This window comes from Osmerus eperlanus, chromosome 20 (genome assembly GCF_963692335.1).
Source record: "Osmerus eperlanus chromosome 20, fOsmEpe2.1, whole genome shotgun sequence".
Taxonomy (NCBI): domain Eukaryota; kingdom Metazoa; phylum Chordata; class Actinopteri; order Osmeriformes; family Osmeridae; genus Osmerus; species Osmerus eperlanus.
Window position 1 is genome coordinate 12,353,710 of NC_085037.1, and position 25,253 is coordinate 12,378,962.

At 48.0% G+C, this 25,253-nt stretch overlaps 2 protein-coding genes across 2 annotated transcripts; both read left to right on the plus strand.

The window, feature by feature from the left end:
• Positions 1 to 177: 177 nt before the first annotated feature.
• On the plus strand, positions 178 to 10,185 carry cers2a (ceramide synthase 2a). Its single transcript, XM_062486884.1, has 11 exons — positions 178 to 801; positions 3,803 to 3,976; positions 4,346 to 4,463; positions 5,224 to 5,342; positions 5,646 to 5,703; positions 5,876 to 5,926; positions 6,331 to 6,423; positions 7,571 to 7,699; positions 7,890 to 7,996; positions 8,180 to 8,333; positions 8,758 to 10,185. The coding sequence occupies exons 2-11, from the start codon at positions 3,804 to 3,806 to the stop codon at positions 8,914 to 8,916; spliced, it is 1,161 nt and encodes a 386-aa protein (XP_062342868.1). The 5' UTR covers positions 178 to 801; position 3,803; the 3' UTR covers positions 8,917 to 10,185.
• A 4,122-nt stretch (positions 10,186 to 14,307) lies between these two features.
• On the plus strand, positions 14,308 to 25,160 carry setdb1a (SET domain bifurcated histone lysine methyltransferase 1a). The gene is made up of 20 exons (XM_062445897.1): positions 14,308 to 14,454; positions 14,611 to 14,885; positions 15,316 to 15,500; positions 15,575 to 15,612; positions 15,705 to 16,728; positions 16,823 to 16,975; positions 17,105 to 17,309; positions 17,447 to 17,520; positions 17,633 to 17,826; positions 18,334 to 18,433; positions 18,803 to 18,938; positions 19,626 to 19,797; positions 20,312 to 20,667; positions 20,798 to 20,914; positions 22,044 to 22,213; positions 23,382 to 23,519; positions 23,685 to 23,837; positions 23,957 to 24,120; positions 24,636 to 24,724; positions 24,961 to 25,160. The coding sequence occupies exons 2-20, from the start codon at positions 14,692 to 14,694 to the stop codon at positions 25,073 to 25,075; spliced, it is 3,777 nt and encodes a 1,258-aa protein (XP_062301881.1). The 5' UTR covers positions 14,308 to 14,454; positions 14,611 to 14,691; the 3' UTR covers positions 25,076 to 25,160.
• The last annotated feature ends 93 nt before the right edge of the window (positions 25,161 to 25,253 follow it).

A 25,253-nucleotide genomic window follows, 5' to 3' on the forward strand; every position in this document is an offset into this window, starting at 1 on the left:
GCTGCCCTCTACAGGATCTAAGAAGCACTGTAGAACATCCTAAAAAGCAGGAACTGGAGGAGTTTAGATAGGAAGAAGCCTGGAGCTGTGGCCTTCCTCCACACCTGAACGTGTTTTTTCTGACTGCGATAGCTGCGGGAGACCGTTCAATCAGAAAGATTCCGTGTCTCCGTCAACTGCAATTCTCTGCAGTCTCAAATACAGTGGAAAGGTTGTGTTAGCCCGTCTAAAATCACACTAATACAGTAACTGTGTGTGCTTTATTTGAAATCCCCCAAAACACACCTCTACTAAGGTGATTTGGGCTTGGCAAGATGAGTTTGAACATGTCCGAACTCTCTTTTCGCATGCCGTAGGTCGTCACTTTAAATAGCTAGATCCCCGCCCCGCCCCTTACCTACCCAGTATCCTACCATCCCCAACACGCAGTCCCGTTGAACTAACCGGGCTGACGCCTTTTCTCTGTACAGCCATTTAGTTTTCAAAGCTGGCATAAAAGTAAACTATATATTTTTGGGTTTGTGCACCTACTGAGCATCTACCCAAGACGTGTAATTTAACAGGAAATCAAGCACAGAAAAGCCTTTTTGATTTGAGAATGCACAGACTAGGCGTCAGAGTTACCGGATCATACAGTCCTTGATAGCGGAATCCAGATCGTTTTTCACCGATCAACAGGTTGGATCTTTGATGCTTCGTCGACGGTGCACAACAGTGACACAAAGGGAGTGTACGGAGGTGTTTCAGAAACGGCATTAATCTGGTATACCGCGGTGCCATACCTGAGAAAAACACGGACAGGTATGTACATCTGACTGACCATCATTATTTTGAAAAGTTTGGCGTCATTTACTTGTCGTTTGTTACTTGTTTTATCAGATATTTCCGTAAAAAAATAAGCTTACGCCACATCAAAATAAATAAAAATTGTCCAGTCAAATGTGTCATCTCCGATATGCGCAGATCATTCATTTGACTAAATACTATGCTCCAGTTTGTCTGCTTATCCACCAGTGTTCACACACGAGCCTTTCCTAGCCCACCTCGCGCTATAATTAGTTTCAGAGGTCCAGTAGGTTGACAGTGAGTTATCATAAGAAATGGGACACATGAACGTGTTTGTATAGCCTATGACTTCAAAATGTGGTCGCATCCACCGTGGGGTGCTAGCAACTGTTACGAACGATGAAATAATTATTCAAATATAATTTGCACTGAATGAAAATCATATAGGCCACGAGCAGTGGGCTGATCTCGTGGTTTGTTTGTTAAAGAACGTACCGCGATAAACGAAGGTCACGCTTTGAGGCTCAACCATCACATGTTTGAGTATTTCATGTAAAAGAAACTAAATACTCTGTATCCTGTTCGATAGAAAACGACGATGCGTAGACCCCCCAACCCGCCGAAAGTTAAAGCCGGAAATGAAGGCAACATTGTTTCTCTCAAATGCATTTTCGCAGCAATAAAAAAAGTGGCCTTCCTGGTTCCTTTTACGTTTTCTATTTGACACAGTTGCGTTTTTTTTTGCAAATCTGTGGGAAAACGTTTCCTCCACAGCCAGGCCTTTTATTCCGCTATGTCCGGGAGCCTCCCATAGTTGCGAGTTTATCTACCCACTCTTGAAATTCTTTACGCCAACAGCGTACCATAAAAACCCATGTCTGTGTGCCGAGACTGATGACCTGAATTCGCTTCTCCTCCGAACACAACTAAAGTCATGCCCCACTTAGTTTTTGTTTTCTCACCTTCAGTTTTTTATTTTTGTAATATATTTTTAATTCACTCAGCCTTCCAATCAGCACCGCTCAGAACCCGACCCTGTTATATAGGTATTTATCGAAATTTCAAACCCTTTTAGTCTGTGTCCCTCTGGGCTGTGTGTGCCAACAACGCCCAGTTATAATCCATATTACGGAACTTCAACACACACACCAGCTCGGCAGGAATGACGTCACACCTTTCCCACCAAGCATGCCTCCCAGTTTACAGGTATACCATCACCTATAGACCTTCCCTCTGATCTCACGAACCGTACTCCCATTTTGTATCTGACACAAACAGGAGTGTGCTTTGTGTTCTTTGCCATCGGGTTTAATGGTGAGTACAGTTAGTACAGCTCTCACATCTCATGGGAACAAAAAGCCTTCTGGGAATTTGAGTTTCTAGTTACTACAGTCAGACAAACCCTCTGTTCAACTGTCGTGACAAAAATCACAGATTCCCCTCCAGTGTCAAGTGGCACATTTTGGGCACCTTGACACAAAGTTCCTCTGACTCATGTTGAATAGGCCTGAATCTTTGCTTTTACAAGGCTTACATCATCTGTGGTGTCAGGTGTTTTGAAGAATGGGTTTGTGAATCGGGTGACACATGGATGTTGTCATAATGCCAAATGTGGCTCAGTTTGAGTGATCAGACAAAGAAAATAAAGTTTGTAAACTGTCTGAGAGTTTATGTTCTACTCAACCTTGGTCTTGTCTGCTCAGGATGAATCGTAACTAAACCGAGGACCAAGTTGCTGGTCCTCGGCTACTATTCTTACTGGTTACTGTTCTCACTGGTTACCGTGACTGAGACAGGTCAAAGTCTGCTTATATACAGCCTCAGTAACTACGTCTCAAATCAAGTACAGGATGTTACATCTGCGGCACCCACGGACACAAACCGCCTGCTCTGATTGGGTCGGAGTCGGCCTTCCTTGTTGCTCCCTGCCCTGGTGTAGCAGAGTGAGGAGTGTGTCTAGGGGCATGTTTAGAGTTGGATCTGAAGCTCTCTATTCCATTGACCCCTATTTCAGGACTGTAGCTGGCAGGTAGCTTTGTCACCCTGCCTCTCCCCTCCCCCATCATGTGACAACACACACAAAGGTGCCACAGTAAGCTGAGAGGCACACACCTTCATGACAATACTTATGTCCGCAGGTTACTAAGAAAAGCCCTTTCACGGCCTTCCATTAGTGACAGCAGGGGTGATGTCACAAGGCATTTCATTGGCTTTCACAGCAGATCCTGTTGCTATTTTGTAAGGATCCTCTGCTAGCGTCGTACGGTTTGCTAGCAGCATGGCTAGAAGGTGTTTGCGTTACATTTACATTTAGTCATTTAGCAGACGCTCTTATCCAGAGCGACTTACAGTAAGTACAGGGACATTCCCCCGAGGCAAGTAGGGTGAAGTGCCTTGCCCAAGGACACAACGTCAGTTTGCATGACCGGGAATCGAACTGGCAACCTTCGGATTACTAGCCCGATTCCATAACCGCTCAGCCACCTGACTCCCACCTGCGTTAGCTTGGTGAGCTCTTCAACGTGGAGAACTGTTCCATGGGTCAAGATGTTGTGAGGTCGGGTTTGGTAACTGTGTGAAAAGTCAGCATCAGTTTGCATGTTTGAGTGACTATGTAAATATTCATGCACCTGCACGTCCAGATAATTTTTCCACTTCAAGAGATTGCCTGCCAAAACCATTATTTACTGTTGTCCCAAACCATATTACCCCCATGCTCTATCTCCAGGCAGCCTTTCAGCAATCATGTGGGTGTGGCATATGCCAAAGAAAACAACATCAAAGACTCATGTCACCCTGTAAAGAATAACATCAAACAAAATATTTCATGTTTTCCCTTTTCTGTCCCTGGATCTTTTTTTTATACCCTTTTTCTCCTTCTCTCTCTCTCCACCGTCTCAATTTTTTTTCTCTTTTCTCTCTCCCTTCCCCTCTCCCCCTCTCTCTATTTCTCTCTATTTCTCTCTCCCCTCTCTATTTCTCTCTCCTCCCCTCCCCCCATCCCTCTCTCTCTCAGGATGCTTTCGTGGCTGAGTGAACTGGTATGGCAGGACAGCTTGTGGTTCCCTGCTGGTATGGGATGGAAGGACCTGCAGGACAGGGACGGCGAGGTCTACGCGAAAGGACGAGACCTCTGGGTCATCCTGCCCATCGCGCTCTGCTTCCTGGTCATCCGACAGGTTTTTGAGAGGTCTGTGAGTCATCGTTTTCTCTGTCGCTGGCCAGACACGGTTCACTGCCTGTACACCCCTGATCTCTGTCCAACTGCTGTGGCCGGCTCCTGCACATTTACAAGTTAGATCACGTCCACGTTGAAAACATAACACGCGTCTGCACTGTGTACTTTATGCCAGCGATGATGTAAAATAGCATTCTGACAGATGGCAATTTGCAGTCATCGTCCAGATTAAACATAATTTGCATGGTCCTCGAACTCAGTGGTGGCGTGGGCTGTAGAAATTGATCTTATTTACATCTGGTGATCACTCTTCTCCTACTCTCTTCTCCTCTCTTGCTCTCTTCTCCTCTCTTCCTATCTCCTCCTCTTCCCCTCACCCAGGACAGTGGCCATGCAGCTGGCCTCGTTGCTGGGAATAACGGATAAAGTACGAGCCAGAGTGGCCCACAACTCCGTACTAGAGGCCTACTTCTCCTCATCGTCAAAGCAGCCCTCACAGGTACCACCCACCACAACCACCACAAACATCCCTCCAGTTGTGCTGACTCAACCCAAGTGGCCATTCGTTCATTCCTGGGAGTCAGGTGGCTGAGCGGTTAGGGAGTCGGGCTAGTAATCTGAAGGTTACCAGTTCGATTACCGGCTGTGCCAAATGACGTTGTGTCCTTGGGCAAGGCACTTCACCCTACTTGCCTCGGGGGGAATTTCCCTGTACTTACTGTAAGTCGCTCTGGATAAGAGCGTCTGATAAATGACTAAATGTAAATGTAAATTCCTTAGAATAGATTCATGCATCTAAATCTGGCATGTCAGCGCAGTGTATACCTTACACACGCTGGGCACAACGTTTGGCTCTCTTGTGTAGGTGATTCTGTTTACTTTCAAGACTCTCGTGGGATGTTGACCCTTCCTTTGTCTCTCCTCCCTCTCCCTCCCTCTCCCCTTCTCCCCCCACCCCCCCTTTTTTTCTCCTTCCCTCCCTCTATGTCCTTCTCCCCCCCACCTCCCTCTCTCTCCCACTCACTCTCCCCCCCACCTCCCTCCCTCTCCCCCCCACCTCCCTCCCTCTCCCCCCCACCTCCCTCCCTCTCCCTCCCACATCCCTCCCTCTCTTCCCCCCACCTCCCACCCTCTCCCTCCCTCTCCCCCCTCTCTCCCCCCCACCTCCCTCCCTCTCTTCCCCCCACCTCCCTCCCTCTCTTCCCCCCACCTCCCTCCCTCTCCCCCCACCTCCCTCCCTCTCCCCCCCTCCCCCTCAGAGTTGTGTAGAGAGCCTCAGCAGACAGACTGGTCTGACTGGGCTCCAGGTCCAGAGGTGGTTCCGCCGGCGAAGGAACCAGGACCGTCCCAGCCAGCTCAAGAAGTTCTGCGAGGCTAGGTAACCCAGACGCCAGCCCTGATGCTAGCCCTGATGCTAACCCAGACGCTAGCCCTGATGCTAACCCAGATGCTAGCTCTGATGCTAGCCCTGATGTGAACGCTAGAGATGCTATCCCACAAAGCCACGCCCACATCTTTCTGGCATTGAGGTGTCAGTGTAATACTAACTGATGCTTTACTCTGAGCTGTAGTTATGTGCAGCCTGTTTGCGTAGTGGGGTCGTGACCTTGCGGACTGCTGCAGTGTAAAATAGTTGTCTGCTAATACAGTGTTTCTGAGTTTGCTGTATATTCTCTTCCAGTTGGAGATTTACTTTTTACCTTCTTGCTTTCTTTGCTGGCCTGGCAGTCCTGGTCGATGTGAGTACCCGCTGTACACACCTCAACCATCCTGTGACCATTTCTCTTGTCATTTGCCATTCATCCTTTCGTAAAAATGTTCTGGTCTGGATGAGTGTAGTTTGTAACTGCATTTGTGTTGAGTTAAGTGAGATTCTGGACTGATCTGGCGTGTGTGTGCTTCTGTCCTCAGAAACCCTGGTTCTATGAGATGACTGAGATGTGGAGGGGTTTCCCTAAAATGGTACGCACACACACACACCTGGTACGCACACACACCTGGTACGCACACACACACACCTGGTACGCACACACACACACATGGTACGCACACACACACACCTGGTACGCACACACACACACACCTGGTACGCACACACACACCTGGTACGCACACACACACCTGCCGAAACGGTCACAGTTCTATTAAAAGTTTCGCCATGGCCATTGCAAAGAAACATGTTTTTACCATACACATTTGTTAATTAAAGCAAATTAATTAGCATTTTGTCACAGGTTCAAATCCACCCAATCCCCCCCCCCGTACTATACATTGCATCTGCTACATAAAAACATAATTATCTTTTTTTTTTTTTACGAACACACTGGCAGTTGAACGCATCCTCTCCCTCTGTGTCTCCCCTACAGCCTCTGCTGCCGTCGCAGTACTGGTACTACATGATCGAACTGGGCTTCTACATCTCTCTGCTCTTTAGCGTGGCCTTCGACATCAAGCGCAAAGTAAGTGGGGATAGATATAAATATACCTCAGTGCTACCTCATTTGGCTGCAGATAAATACGTCAAAGGTTCAAATCGCACCCTGTACGTCGTTTCAGATGAACACATCTGCTCAATTAAAACATCACATTATTATTATTATTATAAAGTGAAATTGGCTAGTTTGCTCCAGTACCCAAACCTCCTCCTTCATTCCCTCGAGCTGTAGAGAGCGTCCTCTGGTCTTGACAATGAAGCTTTGTGTGTGTGTGTGGGTGGGTGGGTGGTCCGAGCCAAGTGGCTGTGAGGCCAGACGGCATGAGCTTGCTGGACGTCACCTACGATGGCTGCCACTTCTGTTGGCCATGTGGCGTCCAGCCTGGTGTGTTTGTCTTGGGCTGTGGTGTTAATGTCTGTGTGTCATGGGCCGATCTCCAAGTTAATGTGTATGTCATGGGCCGATCTCCAAGTTAATGTGTGACTGAAGCGCTGAGGAAGTCCTACTAACCTGGCTGCCTGCCTGGCCAAAACTGTCCCTTCGTTACTCCCGAAGGAAATCCCTGAGCACGGTTACAGAAAAAGAAAACTAAATACAAACAATAGGATGTACACAAACACAGCCTAATGAAAGATGGCAGACAGACCAGCCAGTCAGCAGACTGGCCTTATTACCGAGGGTTAGGATAAATCCACTTGTTTGTTGGGCGATTTGAGCTTAATGTTGCTGATCCAAAACAATGTCTTTGCTAGCTTGTGAGAAATGTCTGTTTTGTAAAGACGTAATTGGTGAGGACATTTCTTTGTTTTGGTCGAGTGTGTTTCGCTTTTTGTTTGTGGCCTAAGTTACTAGTTGTATCCACAAAGAAGTGAAACATTAAAGGAAATGTGAAGCAGCCCTGACAAACACATTGTCTCACTCCAAGTCAATAATTTGTAAGACATTGATCTACAGAATCAATGAATCACAGAAGGCTATAACATATTTCATTTGGACAGAACATTATTCACTATATGGTATTAATTGCCCTTTATGGACATAAATAAATTAAATAAAAATGAAATTATAATGAATGTTCCCGTCTGTCTATGCCTCTCTCTCTCTCTCTCTCTCTCTCTCTCTCTCTCTCTCTCTCTCTCTCTCTCTCTCTCTCTCTCTCTGATCCTTGTAGGATTTTAAAGAGCAGATAATTCACCATATTGCTACCATCATTCTGATTGGCTTCTCCTGGCTGGTTCACTACATTCGGGCTGGTACTCTGATAATGCTAGTGCACGATTCTTCAGACTGGCTGTTGGAGGTACATCACACTCACACACACATCGGCGTGCACCCACACACACACACACACACACACACAGACACTCGAACACCCAGGCACCCTACTCAGCAGCTGTTGGTTCTGGTCACTGTTTGAACCTGAGACTGCCCTCTAGTGGGGAGAATATATGAAACTGAATTTGGTTTGTTTGTTTGTTTGTTTTTTAAAGTCGGCCAAGATGTTCAACTATGCGGGTTGGAGGAAAACCTGCAACTACATCTTCACCCTCTTCGCTGGCGTCTTCATCGTGACACGCCTCATCATCCTCCCCTTCTGGTGAGAAGTTCCTGTCATACGGGACTCCTGATTCTCTTCCGTATCGAACAGGAACACACCACTTCCTGGTGTTTTACATTGCACTGGAGACAATACAGGTCCTTTGTGTTTTTTTTTTTTTGTAAACGTCTTTTGTGTAAAGGCCTGTGACTGAAGCCTCTGTTCTGCGCTGGTCCCTTGCAGGATCATACACACTACGTGGGTGTACCCAGCCACCCTCTACCCCCCCTTCTTTGGATACTACTTCTTCAATGGCCTGATGTTCGTGCTCCAGTGCCTGCATATCTTCTGGGCGGCCCTTATACTGCGCATGGTCGTCAAGTTCCTGCCGAACAACGTAAGCACATTTCTTCAGAGCCCCCATAGAACCTTAGAGAGCCTGATGTTCAGGATCAGCTCTTAAACTCTAATACCGACAACTTCTCTCTCTCTCTCTCTCTCTCTCTCTCTCTCTCTCTAATAATGACACCTTTTTCTCTCTCTCTCTAATGCTGATGCCTTCTCTCTCTCTCTCTCTCTCTCTCTAATGCTGACGCCTTCTCTCTCTCTCTCTCTCTAATGCTGACTCTCTCTCTCTCTCTCTCTCTCTCCCTCTCTAATGCTGACGCCCTCTCTCTCTCTCTCTCTCTCTCTCTAATGCTGACACCCTCTCTCTCTCTCTCTCTCTCTCTCTCTCTCTCTCTCTCTCTCTCTCTCTCTAATGCTGACGCCTTCTCTCTCTCTCTCTAATGCTGACGCCTTCTCTCTCTCTCCCACCTCAGGAGATCGTCGAGGACGAGCGGAGTGACAGGGAGGAGGCCGAATCCGAGGAGGAGGACGAGGTCCACGAGAGGAGGGAGAAGTCCAAAAACGGCCAGGTGCAGAACGGCCATGCTGCCATCCTCAACAACAACCACCACTACCACAGCAAGGCGGAGTGACGCTGGGATGGCGGAGCACGCACGCTGGCGCGGGACGCACATTCTGTCCTGCCTGTGTTTCTGATCCAGGAGGACTCACTTGGAAAGCATGTCTAGTGCAAATGGGAGGCACCACACACACACACAACGCTAAATAGTAAGAAAAAAAAGAAATATGCACTTAGACTAATTAGTCTCGCACATAAACCTAAACCCTCCTTGTACGCCACCTAGTTTGCTGGCATGTATCACCGTTCTGTAAATCACACTACATGTAATGAAAGGACAGGCAGGGTTGGACGGACTGTCCGGCGAGTTTTGCGGCAAAATCTTCTCTTTTGTCCCTTCTCCTCTTCCGTTCTCTCGGTTACAATGTCGCTCACCAGTCGCTAGCGTGCCTGCTCAAAGCATTGTTGTTGTTCATAACTGAAAATGAAATATCGGGATTTTGCGTTGTTGTTTAGCACAGGCAGGCTAATCTTGTGTCTTTGGTGATACTTGATGATCTGTTGCTAAACCAAAAACGCAAAAGGCCAATACTTTTCATTTCAATTGATCCACACTGATGTCAATGGCGTGAACTGTGCCAACCCCCCCACTGCCAAGACAGAGAGCAGGTGCTGTTTGGGAGGAACAGGGCTCAGTACAGGTCAGTGTTAGAATCGCTGAAACATAAATTAGCTTGAAAGAAAGATGGAACTGGTGTAATGAGAACTTATTTAACTGTAGATCTTTAGTTGCCATTGACGATCAGCCCCGAACTGTGCCAGTGTTGAGTTCAATTACGCTTGTTCTATTTGGCAATAAACAATTACACTTTTTACTTTTTTTAGAAAAGGAAAAAAGTGTGGTATGAAAGGTTTTGCTTCAGTCATCTCTGAGTAATGCAGTGAATCCAGCTTGACTTTATCTTACTTGTGTTCTTGTTATGCTTTAGTTTATCTGTTGTTTTAGTTTTATGTTTTACTTATGAGTGCGTCAATCATTTTCACCAGTCCGCATTCACAGGGATCACGGCTCTTCCTGTTCAGCCTTCATCTTAAATTCCACTTGACTGAGTGGGGTCGTCGGTCACTCCCTACAGACATTCATCCATTCAAATCAGTATTCATCCACCCTTTTATTTAAAGATGCACTTTCTGGGTTTCAAATATGTCTCAGAATTGGCTGAACATAGCCCTAATCATAGTGTCAACCGCATTGCTTTGAGCTGCAGGAAGTGTAATCGGAGTCTACGCTATCTCTGCATAAGTCCATGTCCATTTCTTTTTGAGAGAAAAAAAATAATATATATTTTAAAAAAAGCATTGAGATTGTTCCTTCTGCCATGTCAGATTAGAATGGAAGCCCCAATGTTTGCCATGCTGGTTAAGGTTGCCTCTGTGTGCAAGTGCCTAAACTCTCTCTACAACTACACCCTATACTTAATTTATGTCTGTTCCTTGCCTCAAGTCTTTTCCCCCTTCCTGTACTCTAATCCTTGCTTTTTGTTACTTGTACTTGATTTCCCTGCAGTGCCTTACACTGTCTCTGTTATCTAGTTTGTGTCTCAACTCAACGACCAAGCCCCTGTACCAATTTGCTGCCCACCCCAAATACAGCTTTGCTGCTACAAATGTTTTTATTTTGTATTTTGCCTCGTCGCTTGTCGAGATATAAGATAAAGATGATTGTGGATGAAACAACTTGTCTTTTTGATTTCGTTAACATGTAAATAGCGCAACACGGAATTCACCAGCCTCCGTGAAAATGTAATCTTAACGTCATTGGTTAAAAAAAAATCTATTCAGCGGAAACAGGATCTTAGCAGGGAACATGATCTAAGCTGTGAACGAAGCTCACAACCAAATCAATTGTAGGAGAAGTAATGAGTGGTGTTTATCGTGATAAGTCAACCGATAGAATCCTGTGTTTGGTTTCCTCATGCTAATTTGACTGTGTCCTGTCAGCACAGTTCAAACTAATCAACTTAAGCTGCCTTCTCCCGTCTCTGTGGAGCAGGACACGCCGCCAGTGATCCTGCCGTTACTGCAGGGGTCAACACCTATCCGACCCCCTGATACGTGTTAGATCCGAGTCGCATTCACAAAAAAAGCCCTGTTACTGTAGAAAGGCGTTTTTGCTTGCCTCTGTAGTAGGCTATTTCTGAAAGGTGAACGTGTAAGCGATGTGAGCTTTCTATGCAGCGAGTGACGGTTGTCAATGAGAATAGCGTGGTGCCAATTGGCTCCTACACATGCGGGTTTTTTTTACCACGCTGGGGCAGACAAGCCCATCACATCAACATCAAGGGCCTTTTCAAGGGGTAATAAAGTGTGTGTGTGTGGGAGGGAGTCTAGAAGCCAATTGATTAACAAAGGGACGACTGATCGAGGCCACTCAGGTGAAGAGATAAGTTCTTGTAGGCTACGGTTCTTTCATGTCCATACTTCAATGAAACCAGATCCAGAGTTATCTCAGTTACACAGCAGGTCCACCTACTCCCTCGTCAACTCGTTTTGGCCGAGGCCTCTAAGTCCTCCTCACCTAATTGCAGAGGAATGAGGATCACTTTACCACGGCACCCTCGGCCTCCGCCCACAGCCCAACTGTAACAATCTCCATTTAAAATTGGTAGGGTCGGTTTTCTGCTAGTCCTTCCTCTGGCTCCCCAGTCTAATTGCAAATATGTATCGTATTACCTCGCGTCGGACTCTCCATTTCACGCCCCCACCTCTTCGTTGTTTCCTCCTCTTCAATCATTTCCTTCGTTTTCCCTCCCTCATTAGCGGGCTCATCGGTCTACGCACGATGAAGATTCTAGCGAGCGCCATGGCGTGCGTGAGTTATGGCGTCTGGAGGTGACAAAGGCTTAGGCCCTGTTGATGTGAGAACAAAAGCTCCGGGTGTTTGATTCACGTGTGAACCGTGGGGACCGTTATTCAATTCCTGCTTAACTATTAATAAAGGGTTTAAGCGCCAGGGGGAGGTCGCGTGTGAATGGGGTTCAAAGGTTTGAGTGTGTGTGCGTGTGTAGGCCTATTTGACAGAAGCTCCGTACTCCGTGTGTGCGTGACAGGCGGGCATTTTGTGGACTGCTAATTTTTCCTCTGATGGTTGGAGGAGGGAAAGAGGGGAGGTTAGCTGATTGGGTTATGTAAAAGAATGTGATGAGGAACTTTTGAGTGGACCAGCGAGACAGGGCATCAGGCGCGAGGACTGTCACAGATAGAACAGAACCTTAAAGCAACCGACACAAAGCCAAGACGATCATAACCGAAAGGTGAGTTTGAAATTATTAATGATCTCGATTGTTTTATTCCTTTCTCCACAGGCGTATCTCTTATCAGAGAAATGTTGGGGGTAAATAGTAACTATTCAGCACCTTGCATTACTTAAAAACGTGTAGACACAATAAAACAAAGATGTTTTCACATTTTAGGGTGTTGCATTGTGGTGCATTTAGTGGTTTTGTGATTGGGCTTTCCAAAGGCGGGGTCAATACTGTGGAAAACTCATTTGGACTGACTCAACTTCTGTCTGCATTTTTCTGTTATCTTCAGTTTGTGTAAGAAATACCTCCAGTTGCACTAATGATTATCTCCACCCACCCGCACCTACCTGTAGAGTTCTGCAGTCATAGACCTAACTCATCATCATAATCAAACTTATTTATTGACCCCCCCCACCCCTCTCCACGTGCACCAGCCGCCCCCCGTCAGCAAGCTGGAGGTGGACGTGGACCTGGGCTTCGCCCTCTTCTTCCTCTTCGTCCTGTGTTTCTTCCTCCTCGTGACGGTGGTACGCTGTGCCCAGACCGTGATGGACCCCTACGGCGCCATCTCCACTTCCACATACCAGGAGGAACAGATCACCAACTGAGATGGAGCGCACGGCGATTCCCATGACCACCGAGGCCCATACCCATCCATTCGGTGCATCATATATAGAGCTATATAGCCTTTAACTAAACTTCTCAGTTGCCACTGTTGTAGAATTTGTTTGACAAATTAGCTGTTGGAAGTGTATCCACTTCGTCGCTCATATCCTCACCCTTGTTTACGAGCTGTGGCAGCTTTGGTCTGGAAAGGAGATGATGAAAATTTATTTTTTCGGGTTTCTGAAAACACAATACGATAAATTGGCGCAGGAAAGGGGGAAGGGTTTGTGAAGTTCCTGGTTGAATCAGCAAGATGTATTAAATCGATCATTTTGCAACCTCTGTAAATAAAGGATTTGTATGATAGCTTCGTATGTATTCTGTCTATCATCGTTTTCATGTGATTGTGTTGCGTATTTGACAGTGGCGGTTCTAGACAAATTCTACTGGGGGGGCTAGGGGGGGGGCAGTGTTTAATCAGAGGGGCACATTAAAAAACGGAAACAAATTACATTAAATACTTTAATTTAGCTTTACATTAAAATCATACAAACGGATCTGGCTCTCCCTCTTCCAGCTCCTCAGCTCTCTCAATACCTTGATATGTTTCTCTAACTTTTTTATTTACTGGGGCAAAAAAGGCAATGTCCCTTCCTCGTTTCATGATGACTACTAGAAGAAGAAAAACGTGAGAAAAAAGGACAGGGACATGTTTACAGGGGCACTGGCCCCTGTAGGCCCCCGTGTAGAAACGCCCCTGCTATTTGAGGGTTTCAGCCAATGGGGACGAGGAATTCGTTAGGCTGAGTCTTGGGACCGTTAGCCTATGATTTACATTGACATTTTATCATCAAACCGCTTCCTTCATCAGGAACAAGAATATACACTAGCACATAAGCTAATGGCACATACACCCAAACAAGTGACCTCAAGAAGTAGTTAAAAGAAGTAGCCTACAAAAGTATCGCTTCAGTTTTCGATGAAGAATTGAACTTTGAACCTTAAACGCATGGGTAAGTCACACCGCGCGCACTTTCGAGTTAAGAGTGTCCGCTTGCAATGAAGCCAACGTGCAAAATAAACGTCCCAGTCTTTCAAAAAGCCAACTTGCTTGGTGCCTACCAGTACCATCATTCAGATATAGAAGACCCAGCTTATTGATGCGGAAGACAAATAATCAGACACTGGTTATAGAATAGCCTACGTTAAGTTAACTGTTACTTATATTTATGTTATTTCATTTTCCTTCTTAGGGGGAAACATCTGTTCGCTGCCAACCAAGTGTTTTACCTACGGTTTGAAAACGGCAAATCTGCCGCCCTCAGTATTATATTGGTATAGAAATTAAATTCGTAACAGTTTAACCCCTCTTTGTCTCAACCCCTATGCTTGTCTGTCAGGAAACTCAGCCAATCAAATAAAGGAGCGTGAATAAATACTTTTCGGAAACAAACAAACAAAGAAGAAAATAAAATATAAGGCTGAGTAAATCAGTTAAACCGAAAACTTTATTTTGAAGGGTTGTTCTAGCTTCCTGCTGCCGGACACGTGGGCTAGCCCACTTTGCTTTCTACTTCCTGTGCAGAGAATACATACACAGCGACAGCGTCATGCTCAGATATTGAGACTGTTTTCCTTTGGTGAATAAAACAACACGGATTACCACGTTTTCCTGGGCGCTGTCCTATGTACAGTTGCAGGTGAGTAAAGCAATTATTGAATCAAACTTTAGGATCCCCTGTCATTTTTTAAAATCAGATTTTGCTGACAATATTGTACGCTAAGTTAATCGGTTTTTGCAAAAGCTACCATATAAATGCAAACATTAGTCAATACAAGTAACTGATTTCCATCAGCAGGAACAAGCACCACTAGACTGTCAGACGGTGGCCACCGGGAAAAGTAGCCAACTGCCTATTAGTGTTCAGAGGAGATCGATGGAGGGTGCTCACCGGGATGAGGACGAGATGGACATGACCGTGGAACAACTCCGTTGCTGGATTCAGAAGGAGGTGGAGGGTAACAAGTTGTTGAACCTAAAGAAAACCCAGCTCGATCAGATGAAGATGCTGATAGAACGCAGGGAGGAGCAGACGACCAGCACTAAGGTCCTCCTGAACCGCACACACGAGTGAGTAGTCGGCCTCGCTCCTGAAGTATAGTAGCGGTTACATTAGACAGCGGTTAATTTGACTTTAACATTGGGGGGGACATGTATTCTCCTGTTGACACATTATATAATTTAAAAAATGTAAATCGGTTGATGTTGTTCTGTCTTTGTGTAAAATGTGTTGTATACTTAAACTAACCTTACTCTTTGTAAAAAAAACAAAAACAAAAAAAACTTCAGTAACGTTATGTCCTTTGATGATGGTTTAAATTTTTTGTGGGGTGACATTATGCTGAAATGAGATTACATAACATTTTACTTTAGCTAAGGTTAACACAGAGAAATCGATTGCCAGCTATCTATCTATAGCCTTGTTGCTAGCAAAGCATAACACACCTGCCATTCATTCATTGATTTAATCGTCATATGTCTCTCCACTTAATGCTCCTAGGTTGATGGCGGGGTGTGAGACCTCGATGAAGGAGTTGTATTGTGAGATAGGCATGGTCTACAAGGAGACCGACTCTGAGGAAGAGGAGGAAATCCAACCCATGGTCATAGAGATAGATGATGAAGATGATGCTGCCGACCTGGATGACGATGGTGATGTCATGTGTGTGGACAATGGTGAGGAAGGTGAGGAAGATCTGTGTTGAAGTTATTCCTTCCAGCCTGTCGTTTCTCTAACTCTCTGTCTCACCTCTCCCCAGCTCCCCAAATTGTCAACGGCCGTGAAGGTGATAAAAAGGTGGGATCACACACGTGCTCGCTTGCGCGTGCACTCACTCACCCACCCACCCACCCACCCAGCTCTGATATACTCTCTTTGCTCTCCATCAGTGTGAAGGGGAATCATCACTGTCCCTCGTCAGTGAACGGGACAGTGACCCTCAGGAATCACCCTGCCTGCCGTCAGAGACCCCCGGCACAGAGAACTGGACCTACCAGCCGTCCCCCGCCAGCACCGCAGCCTCAAGCCCCCCCCGTGGTATCAGCCCTGTCAGCGGAACAGACAGTTCTTCTGACTTGCTGAGCCGAAGGCCGAGCAGCGCTGACGAGACCCAGGATCAAATCCCGCCCCGGAAGCAATGCTTCCAACAAGTCGCTGCTCGGTTTCCGGTGTTGAAGAACGGTAAAGAGGTGGTGGTGCTGAGCAAACTTCCAGTGCCCAGGCTGCTTGACTCTGTCACCCGGACCAGGGCTCAGAGGGAGGAGGAGAAACAGGCGGAGGAGAAACAGGCGGAGGAGAAACAGGCGGAGGAGAAACAGGAGGATGAGCTACCAGAGGCGGAGCTACAGGAGGCGGCGCTACAGGAGGCGGCGCTACAGGAGGCGGCGCTACAGCAGGCGGCGCTACAGCAGGCGGCGCTACAGGAGGCGGCGCTACAGCAGGCGGCGCTACAGCAGGCGGCGCTACAGGAGGCGGAGCTACAGGAGGCGGTGCTACAGGAGGCGGAGCTACAGGAGGCGGAGCTACAGGAGGCGGAGCTACAGGAGGCGGAGCAACAGGAGGAGGAGGAGAAACAGGAGGCGGCGGAAGAGAGCAGCGATGGGTCAGATGCATCGTGGAAGCCACCTAAAGGCAGTTACCAAAGCTCTAGCGCCGGGACGGAGTCCTCGGAGGAGAGCGATGCAGATTCAATTCCTGGCACCAAGAGGCTTGGCCGAGGGGCTGCTGCTGCGCCGAGGAGCCGAGCGGGTCCTGGTCTCGCCACGCACAAAGGACAAACCAAAACGAAAAGAAAGGGAAAGAAGGGGGAAGAACCGAGTGAGCTGAGCATAAATCCCAGCAGCACCGGCACTCCGTCCAGGACCGGCACGAGCGGCTCTCCTGCCTCAGCACAACCGCCGCAGGGAAACACGGGTGACTTCACTTCTCAAACTCCACTTTCGAATCCAACGCTATGTAGCTGAAGCGATCTGTTTCTCATCACGAGCGTGTGAATTTCTCCCGGCAGGTAAATCGTCGGTGGTGCCGCCCTCCTCCAACCGGGCCACCCAGATCCCCCCACAGCTCTCCCAGGAGGCCATCAAGGTGGGCATGATGGTTCTGGCCCGGAGAAGTACAGAGAACTGGCAACAGAGCAAGATCCTAGAGATCAAATCAGCTGGTGAGAAAGGACACCTCGGACTCACACACACACACACACACACACATGGTGCTGCACATGGACACACACACACTTGAGTTATGCCGTAAGCCCTTAAAAACCTTTCCTTTTCCATGTGTTTCCTCACAGACAATGACAACAGAGATAAGTATAAGGTGGATTTGAAAGGGAAGGGAAGCTGGCTGCCCGGACACCACATAGCGTTTGACCACACTCCCTCGCTGGGCAGCCTGTACGTCGGGGTGCGCTTGCTGGCCAAGGGCCAGGAGGACAACCAGTCCGGGTTCTCCTCCGGTACTCTTGCAGAACTACCCATCGTTAAGAACCGTATGAGGTATGGAGAAGAGAAAGGAGGAGAGGGGACGGCGTTTATTATGCATCTTATTCGGAAGTCACAAGAAGAAAAAAGGGGTTTTAGATGAAAGCATCGTTGATTGCAAAGAGTTTGATCGCTCTTTTCTGACGTTTCAGGTTCCTGGTGTTCCTCGACAATGGAACGCCGTGTTACGTCGGCCTGCCTCGGCTTCGCTTGGTTTGCAGACCGTGTAAGAATATCTTTTCTTACACACACACACACACAGACACACAGACACACACACAGACACACACTCACACAAGTATAAAAAGACAGATTTTTGTCCCACGTCTTGTCTTCAGTGGAGAGCATTAGCGATGAAGACATCGAGGATAAGACCTACAAAGACTTCCTGGTGGAGTACCTGAAGGTGTACCCCTATACCCCCATGGCTCAATACCGCCTGGGCCAGCACATCAACACCGAGCACAACGGCATCCAGAAGAGGTGCCAAGTAGAGGCCATCGACAGCAGCCTCATACACATCCTCTTCCAAGTGAGAAGTGGTGGCATTTGACGCGTTTTTACTCATCTAGCACAGTTGTTCTCAAAGTGGGGTCCGCGAACCATAGCCAGGGGGTCAGCGAAATAATTTGCCATATATTATAAAATGGTAAAATTGTGCTGCATCATTAAAAAGTGATACAATATACAAAAATCTACAGATAGGACCATTTACACCAATAAAACAAGAATATTGTGTCCAGTTAAGAGCACAAAAGGGTATGCTGAATGGGTGTTACGAATATGGGGGGGTCCTTGGAAAATGTTCTCCCCTGTAAGGGGGCCCTGGCCCCATAGAGTTAGAGAACCCCTGATCTAGCAGACGCTTTCATCCAAAGCAACGTCCATACAGCGCAAGGTGTAAGGGCGGCAGATGATGGAGGACCGGAAGGGCCTGGTTCTAAGGGTGGTTCTTGGGGTTGGCGACAAGGAACAGCATGTAGCGAAGTTGCAGATGACGGCGTGTAGGTGTCTCAGGCTTGTGTCTCTGTATTTCCAGGATGACCAGCACAAGGAGTGGCTGTATAGAGGCTCTACGCGTCTGCAACACTTGGCCCAAATGAAGAAACAAGCGTCAAAGGAGACTTCAGAGACATCTGGTTAGTCTCTCTCTTTTACTCTCTCTCTCTGTCTCTCTCTCTTTGTCTGTTTGCCTAAATTTCTCTGCCATTTCTTGAAGTCACTTTAACCCTTGTGTTATCTTCGGGTCATTGTGACCCCACCATTGTGTTGCGCCAACTTGACCTAATACAGAGATAAGGTGAAGCATTTTCTTTTAACCGTCGGGCTGTCCCACACCCCCCACAGAGCGGGGGTTAAAGGAAAATGCTTTTTATTTGTTTTTGTATTGGGTAACGTTTGTCTCGCAACACAACAATGGGTCGTTGTGACCCGAAGGCAGCACAAAGGGTTAATAAAATAAAATAAATTTTATTTTTAAAACTATTATCTCCCTCTTTACAATCCAGCGTTACCTCAGCAAATGACTACCTCAGCCGTCTCCAAGCCCCGGAAGTATCAGAAGATCTTGTCGTCCAGTGCTTCCGGCCAGGCCTCGTCCAGTGCAGTGACCCCGTCCAAACCTGCAAAACGCTCTCCTCTCACGTCAGTAGAGTCTGTGTCCCATCAGTCTCTGTGACACCTACGCCATGTGAACTGTGCAAAAACTGATCTGCTTCTGAAATATAATAAAATGCCATGCATGGAGGCTGATTTACCACACGTGTTGTTTCCATCATGCTTTAAAACATGACATGGAATGAAAACTAATATGGGGGGGGGGGTTCTCTTTGTAACTGTTCTCCCCTATCCTGTCACTCATTTGGCCACCAACTCCTCCTCTCCCCACCCACTCTCAACCCACCAACCACCTCTCTCCCACCCACCCACTCCCCTTCCCTCTTCCCACCCACCTCTTCCTTCTCCCCACCCACCCACTCCCCTCCTGTCTCTACCCACCAACCACCTCTCTCCCACCCACCCACTCCCCTTCCCTCTTCCCACCCACCTCTTCTTTCTCCCCACCCACCCACTCCCCTCCTGTCTCTACCCACCAACCACCTCTCTCCCACTCCCCTTCCCTCTTCCCACCCACCTCTTCTTTCTCCCCACCCACACACTCCCCTCCTGTCTCTACCCACCAACCACCTCTCTCCCACCCACCCACTCCCCTTCCCTCTTCCCACCCACCTCTTCCTTCTCCCCACCCACCCACTCCCCTCCTGTCTCTACCCACAAACCACCTCTCTCCTCGCCCACCCATACCCTCTCTCCTCTCCACCCCTCTCACAGCAGCACCGTCATTCCGCCTCGTGCCTCGTCGGCCCCCTACACCGTCCATCGCTGCTGCCCTGCCTGCCTCGGCCCCAGGGGAGAGCACCGCGGATGCAACCCCCTGTTCTTCCCTCTGCTCTGTGGCTTCAGCCGCAAGAAGGCCCGCTTTCCTGTACAGGGTTACAAGAAGGTGAGACCCACGAACCTGTGTGTGTGTGGGCTGTACTGTGACATGGCAAGGTGAACCACAAACACCTGTATGTGTCTCTCCTCTTACTCTCCCCCCACTCCTCATCCCCTCTCCCCCTCCTCCCCTCATCCTCTCCCCCTCCTCCCCTCCCCCTCCTCCCCTCATCTTCCTCCTCCTCCCCTCATCCTCTCCTCCCCTCCCCTCATCTTCCTCCTCCTCCCCTCCTCCCCTCATCCTCTCCCCCTCCCCCTCCTCCGCTCCTCCCCTCATCTTCCTCCTCCTCCCCTCATCCTCTCCCCCTCCTCCCCTCCCCCTCCTCCCCTCATCTTCCTCCTCCTCCCCTCCCCCTCCTCCCCTCATCCTCTCCCCCTCCTCCCCTCCCCCGCTCCTCCCCTCATCTTCCTCATCCTCTCCCCCTCCTCCCCTCCCCCTCATCTTCCTCCCCTCATCCTCTCCCCCTCCTCCCCTCCCCCTCCTCCCCTCATCCTCTCCCCCTCCTCTCCTCCCCCTCCAGAAGTCCTTCCACATCTTCTACCGTTCCCCGTGCGGCGTGTCCCTGGCCAGCATGTCCGTGCTGCAGGACTACCTACACCAGACCCGCTGTGACTACCTCTCCATCAACATGTTCTGCCTGGACCCCACTGTGTCCGTCACCACCACTTTCCAGGCCAAGGAGGCCAAGATCTTCATCCCGGACCTGAGCCAGGGCCACGAGGTGCAGCCTCTTTCCTGCATCAACGAGCTGCACAATCACCGTCCACGTGGCATCTTCTCCTACATCAAGAAGCAGGTGGGGGACGGCGCGGTCAGCATCAACACCAGCCTGGACTTCCTGGTGGGCTGCGACTGCACGGATGGATGCAGGGACAGGTGCGTGAGTTTGTGTGTAAGGGGTGTGTGTGTTTTTGAATGAGGGGAACATCTGTGTGTGTTTTCTTTGGGGTACGTGCCTCTGTGTGTGTCGGTTTATCGGTGTTCCTTGCTGCTTTCGTGGTTGCAGGACCAGCTGCTCCTGTCACCAGCTGACAGTCGAGGCCACGGCGCTGGAGGCTGGTGGGATTGTGGACGTCAACGCTGGCTACTCCCACATGAAACTGGAGAAGCGCCTGTCGACAGGGTAGGACTTTTATTTTGGTACACGCCGACAGGGTAGGACTTTTATTTTGGTACACGCCGACAGGGTAGGACTTTTATTTTGGTACACGCCGACAGGGTAGGACTTTTATTTTGGTACACGCCGACAGGGTAGGACTTTTATTTTGGTACACACCGACAGGGTAGGACTTTTATTTTGGTACACGCCGACGGGGTAGGACTTTTATTTTGGTACACGCCGACAGGGTAGGACTTTTATTTTGGTACACGCCGACAGGGTAGGACTTTTATTTTGGTACACACCTACAGGTCTGGATTTTATTTTGCTCCACTCTGTCACCGGTGAACCTTTTACTTTTGGTTTCTGCTGTTTGTCCTCATCCTTCTAGTCTTCAGCTAGCCTGGTCCTAACCAGACCCTCGTACATTTAATTTGTACAGAGGGTCTGGGATCGCTCCATTGACAAGCGTTTACTTCCTTGAAGGCGGGTACTCTGATGAAGTTTAAAACAATTGGATCTTCCCAGAGCCACTCTGATCTGTCATAATCAATCGCTAGCGTTCGCCTTAGCCAACTCCTTCACCACTACTGTAACGGAACTACAATCAAAACTTCAATCAAACTTTTCCCGAACCCCGTGGGGAGGAGGGCCACCAACAAAACTTAGCAAAGATTGTTCCTGCTCCGGCTTAAACTTTTGGATATTCGGCAGCGACTCCGCCGCCATAACTGAACTACAACTCAAACTAGCGAACAACATCAACGTCATCATTCTCAGCCACTCCCTCTGTTCGCTTGGTTGGATTGGACCTACAAAAATGTTGTTTCCAAAAACCGACTAATACACCGAAATCCCAAACCTAGTACAGAAGCAAAATCAAAATTGAGCGTAAGTACGTAGGAGGGCAGAGCCAGGCTAGTCTTCAGCTACGTATGAATCATATCTGTTCTGTGTCCCCTTACCCTGATCCCCCTCTCTTTTACTACACTGCCCCTTTCTCCTCTCCCAACCACCCCTTGACTAGTTGACAGTTGTTTTTTTAAGCATACCTAAACTACCCCGCCACCCATTTCTAACCAACCTTGCTTTTCTCCCCTCCTCCCCCCCCCCTCCTCCCCCCCCCCCCCCTCACCACCCCTCCCCCCTGCAGGGTGTACGAATGTAACTCTCTGTGTCGCTGTGACCCACGCTTCTGCTCCAACCGGGTGGTGCAGCACGGGCTGCAGGCTCGCCTGCAGGTGTTCATGACCCAGAGGAAAGGCTGGGGCGTGCGTTGTCTCGACGACGTGGCCATGGGCTCATTCATCTGCTGCTACGCCGGTATGAAACACTGATGGGGAACGCAGCTTTGCTTAAGGGCAGGGTCGTTGGGACACACTTTTTGTCGTATTCGCTGGAATAAACTTCACATCCTGATAGCAAATAATAAATCTAAAAGTTTGATGGTAAAATTGAATACATCTGATATCTGTGAGAGTCGCAGGACTGTAACAAACACAACCAATTATTTTAGTGCAGACCGAACTTAACGATTGGGTGGCATTCAGACCGAACGCAGTGATTGGACGGGGTTCTTGTCCATCAGGAAGCAGATGTCTCACAGTCTTATGCCTGTTGTAAGTTGTATCTATGTAGGGTTTTTCTTCAGAAGGATTTTAGTCAAAAATAGACAGAAAATCTTTCAAAGTCAAGGTGGCTTTATTGTTTTATTCAGCGATGCAGCACGTGGTACAGGAAGACACAAAAAGCACTCATACCCAAGATACAACCCATAATATAGCCTGATATGAGGGAAATCTCCCGCCCTGCATGATACTATTTCTCAACGTTATTCCCCTAACTCCTCCAAGGGGTGCGTAACTCTCAATGAGACCGACATGGATGCCCCCCCATAAATATCTGTCTGGGCCAACTTGACGTGCCACTCTTGGTCCTTACTTCATTCCCATGGTTATCATAGATCTCAGAATCATTAATAACCCAAACACAGGGCCTTCAAGTTCCCAGATGTTAACCCTAACCCTAACCTTGGCCACTTCCCGCTTCACTGTCCTAGGGAGTCATGTTGTTTAATTCTTGGACTCATAACAACCCCCTTTTGAGATACGAGCACATACAACAGTCTCCTATACTGCTGACTCACCCTGGTCCACCTTCTCTCTCTTCCAGCTCCATCCCTGTTTGTTTCCCCTTCTCAACCTTGGCCAGACCCCTGTTCCCACGTTCCTTGCTAGAGACTAGTTCAGGACATGTTTCTACTGTGCAGTTATCACATCCCAAACCGAGGCCTTCTTCCTCACCACTGGATACCTCACATGCCTGCCTACCTGCCCTATAATCAATAAACCACGTCAGCTACATTTTGTATATTCTACCATGTATGATGGGCTCCATATCCTGTCACGTGTGCTCTCTCTCTACTTCCTACGAACGCTCTGGGTCCTAGCTTCCCTAGCTCCTACAGCCCCTTTTCTCTGTCTTGCCTCAGGCAAGGTGTTGACTAGCGAGGAGTTCAAGAACAACATGGTGGACCTCTTCTGTGCCAAACTGAGCCTCATAGAGGGAGTGGAGACCCACAGTAAGGACGGCTACGAAAGCGAGGCCCCCTGCTCTGAGAATGAAACAGGTACTCGTCTCTGCTGTCGAAAGACACTTTATTAATTTCACATTTCGCGATTAAGCTACTTTATTCAGAAACTATATGACTAGGATCTGTCTTTCTATCTTTCTCTATCTTCTATCTTTTTTTCTTTCTTTCTTGTTCTCTTCCTCATTACTTCCTTCTCCTCAGACGGAAGTGACTCCGAGCAGGTGAGGGGAGGTGAGGATCGAGCCGGCTCCGACCGCGACACCAACAGCAAGTCTGACGTGGAATACCGGTCTGACGCCTCCTCTCTGAAGAGGAGCTATGTCACGCGCAGAAACAACAAACTCTTACAGGAAGGTAAGATGGCTGGGAGATGTAACACAAGCATCAGGAGTTTCCTCTACCTTATACAGAAATTCGATATCCTTCCTTTGCATGACTGTGGATGACAGGACTTCATGATATTCCTCTCACAGGCCCGGAGAAGGAGGCCGAGTCAGAGGACAAATCTCCTGTCCGGCCAACTGACAAAAACAACAAAGAAGAAGGTTCTTCGACCACCAGAAGGTTCTTCGAAGATGAGAAGACCTCCTACGTCGTTAGTTCTAAAGCGGCGGGGAATGTGGCTCGCTTCTTCAACGTGAGTTTGGAAAAGAGTTCGGAGGGGTATCATCACACGCGCTGTACCGACGCTGACATTTACATTTAGTAGACGCTCTTATCCAGAGCGACTTACAGTAAGTACAGGGACATTCCCCCCGAGGCAAGTAGTGTGAAGTGCCTTGCCCGAGGACACAACATCATTTGACAGAGCCGGGGATCGAACCAGCAACCTTCTGATTACTAGCCCGATACCCTCACCGCTCAGCCACCTGACTCCTTGCTTAGAGCTTAGTTTAAACTACATCTGTCTCAAACTGAAACAAATCTAGGACCCTCTCCTTATAGGCACACCTTGAAAGAAAAGTCAATTGGATATAAAGATGATACCATTTTAAACCCTGTACTTTACTGCAGCAACAATACAACTACTGCGGTGTAGCCTGAAATCAATTGCCTGTGCCTAATTTAATGTCATGTTAAGTGTTGGTGAGAGGGTAATATGACTCCCTCCTATCCTGTATCCCTTCCCTACATCCCTTCACCCCCCTGTAGCACAGCTGTTCCCCTAACCTGTTTGGTCAGAATGTATTTGTGGACAACCATGATCTCCGATTCCCCTGGATAGCCTTCTTTGCCAAAAAGTAAGCAGTCTTCTCTCAATCCGTACAACATGAAGCGATTATCTATGTCAAGAAGTATTGAACTCATTCAGGTGTATAGTTCAAGGTATACAATGTATTTTTGATGTTATGTGAGGACCTCAGCATGATGTCACCAGCTTGGTGTTCAGTACAAGTTGGGTTAGTAGGAAGTTTATAGCTTGGTGTTAACCTGTTTGTTCACTCGTCTCTGTCTTTCTGTCTGTCTTTCTTTTTAGGCGCATCAAGGCTGGCTCAGAATTGACTTGGGACTACAGGTCACAGATTGGTGCACTGAATGAAAGAGTTGTGAAGTGTCTCTGTAGCTCCCCAAAATGCAGGGGCAAAATATGATAGTCCAACGGTACATAAATGAAATACACTTTTAGTATCGTTTTATTTTTTTATACATTTCAAATAAAACATGTTTGTATCTTGATGTCATATTAATGCTGTGAAACAATTTTATCCGAACGTATATGCAGAGTTACTTAAATAAATTTATGAAGTGCATACAATCTGAAGTAAATTA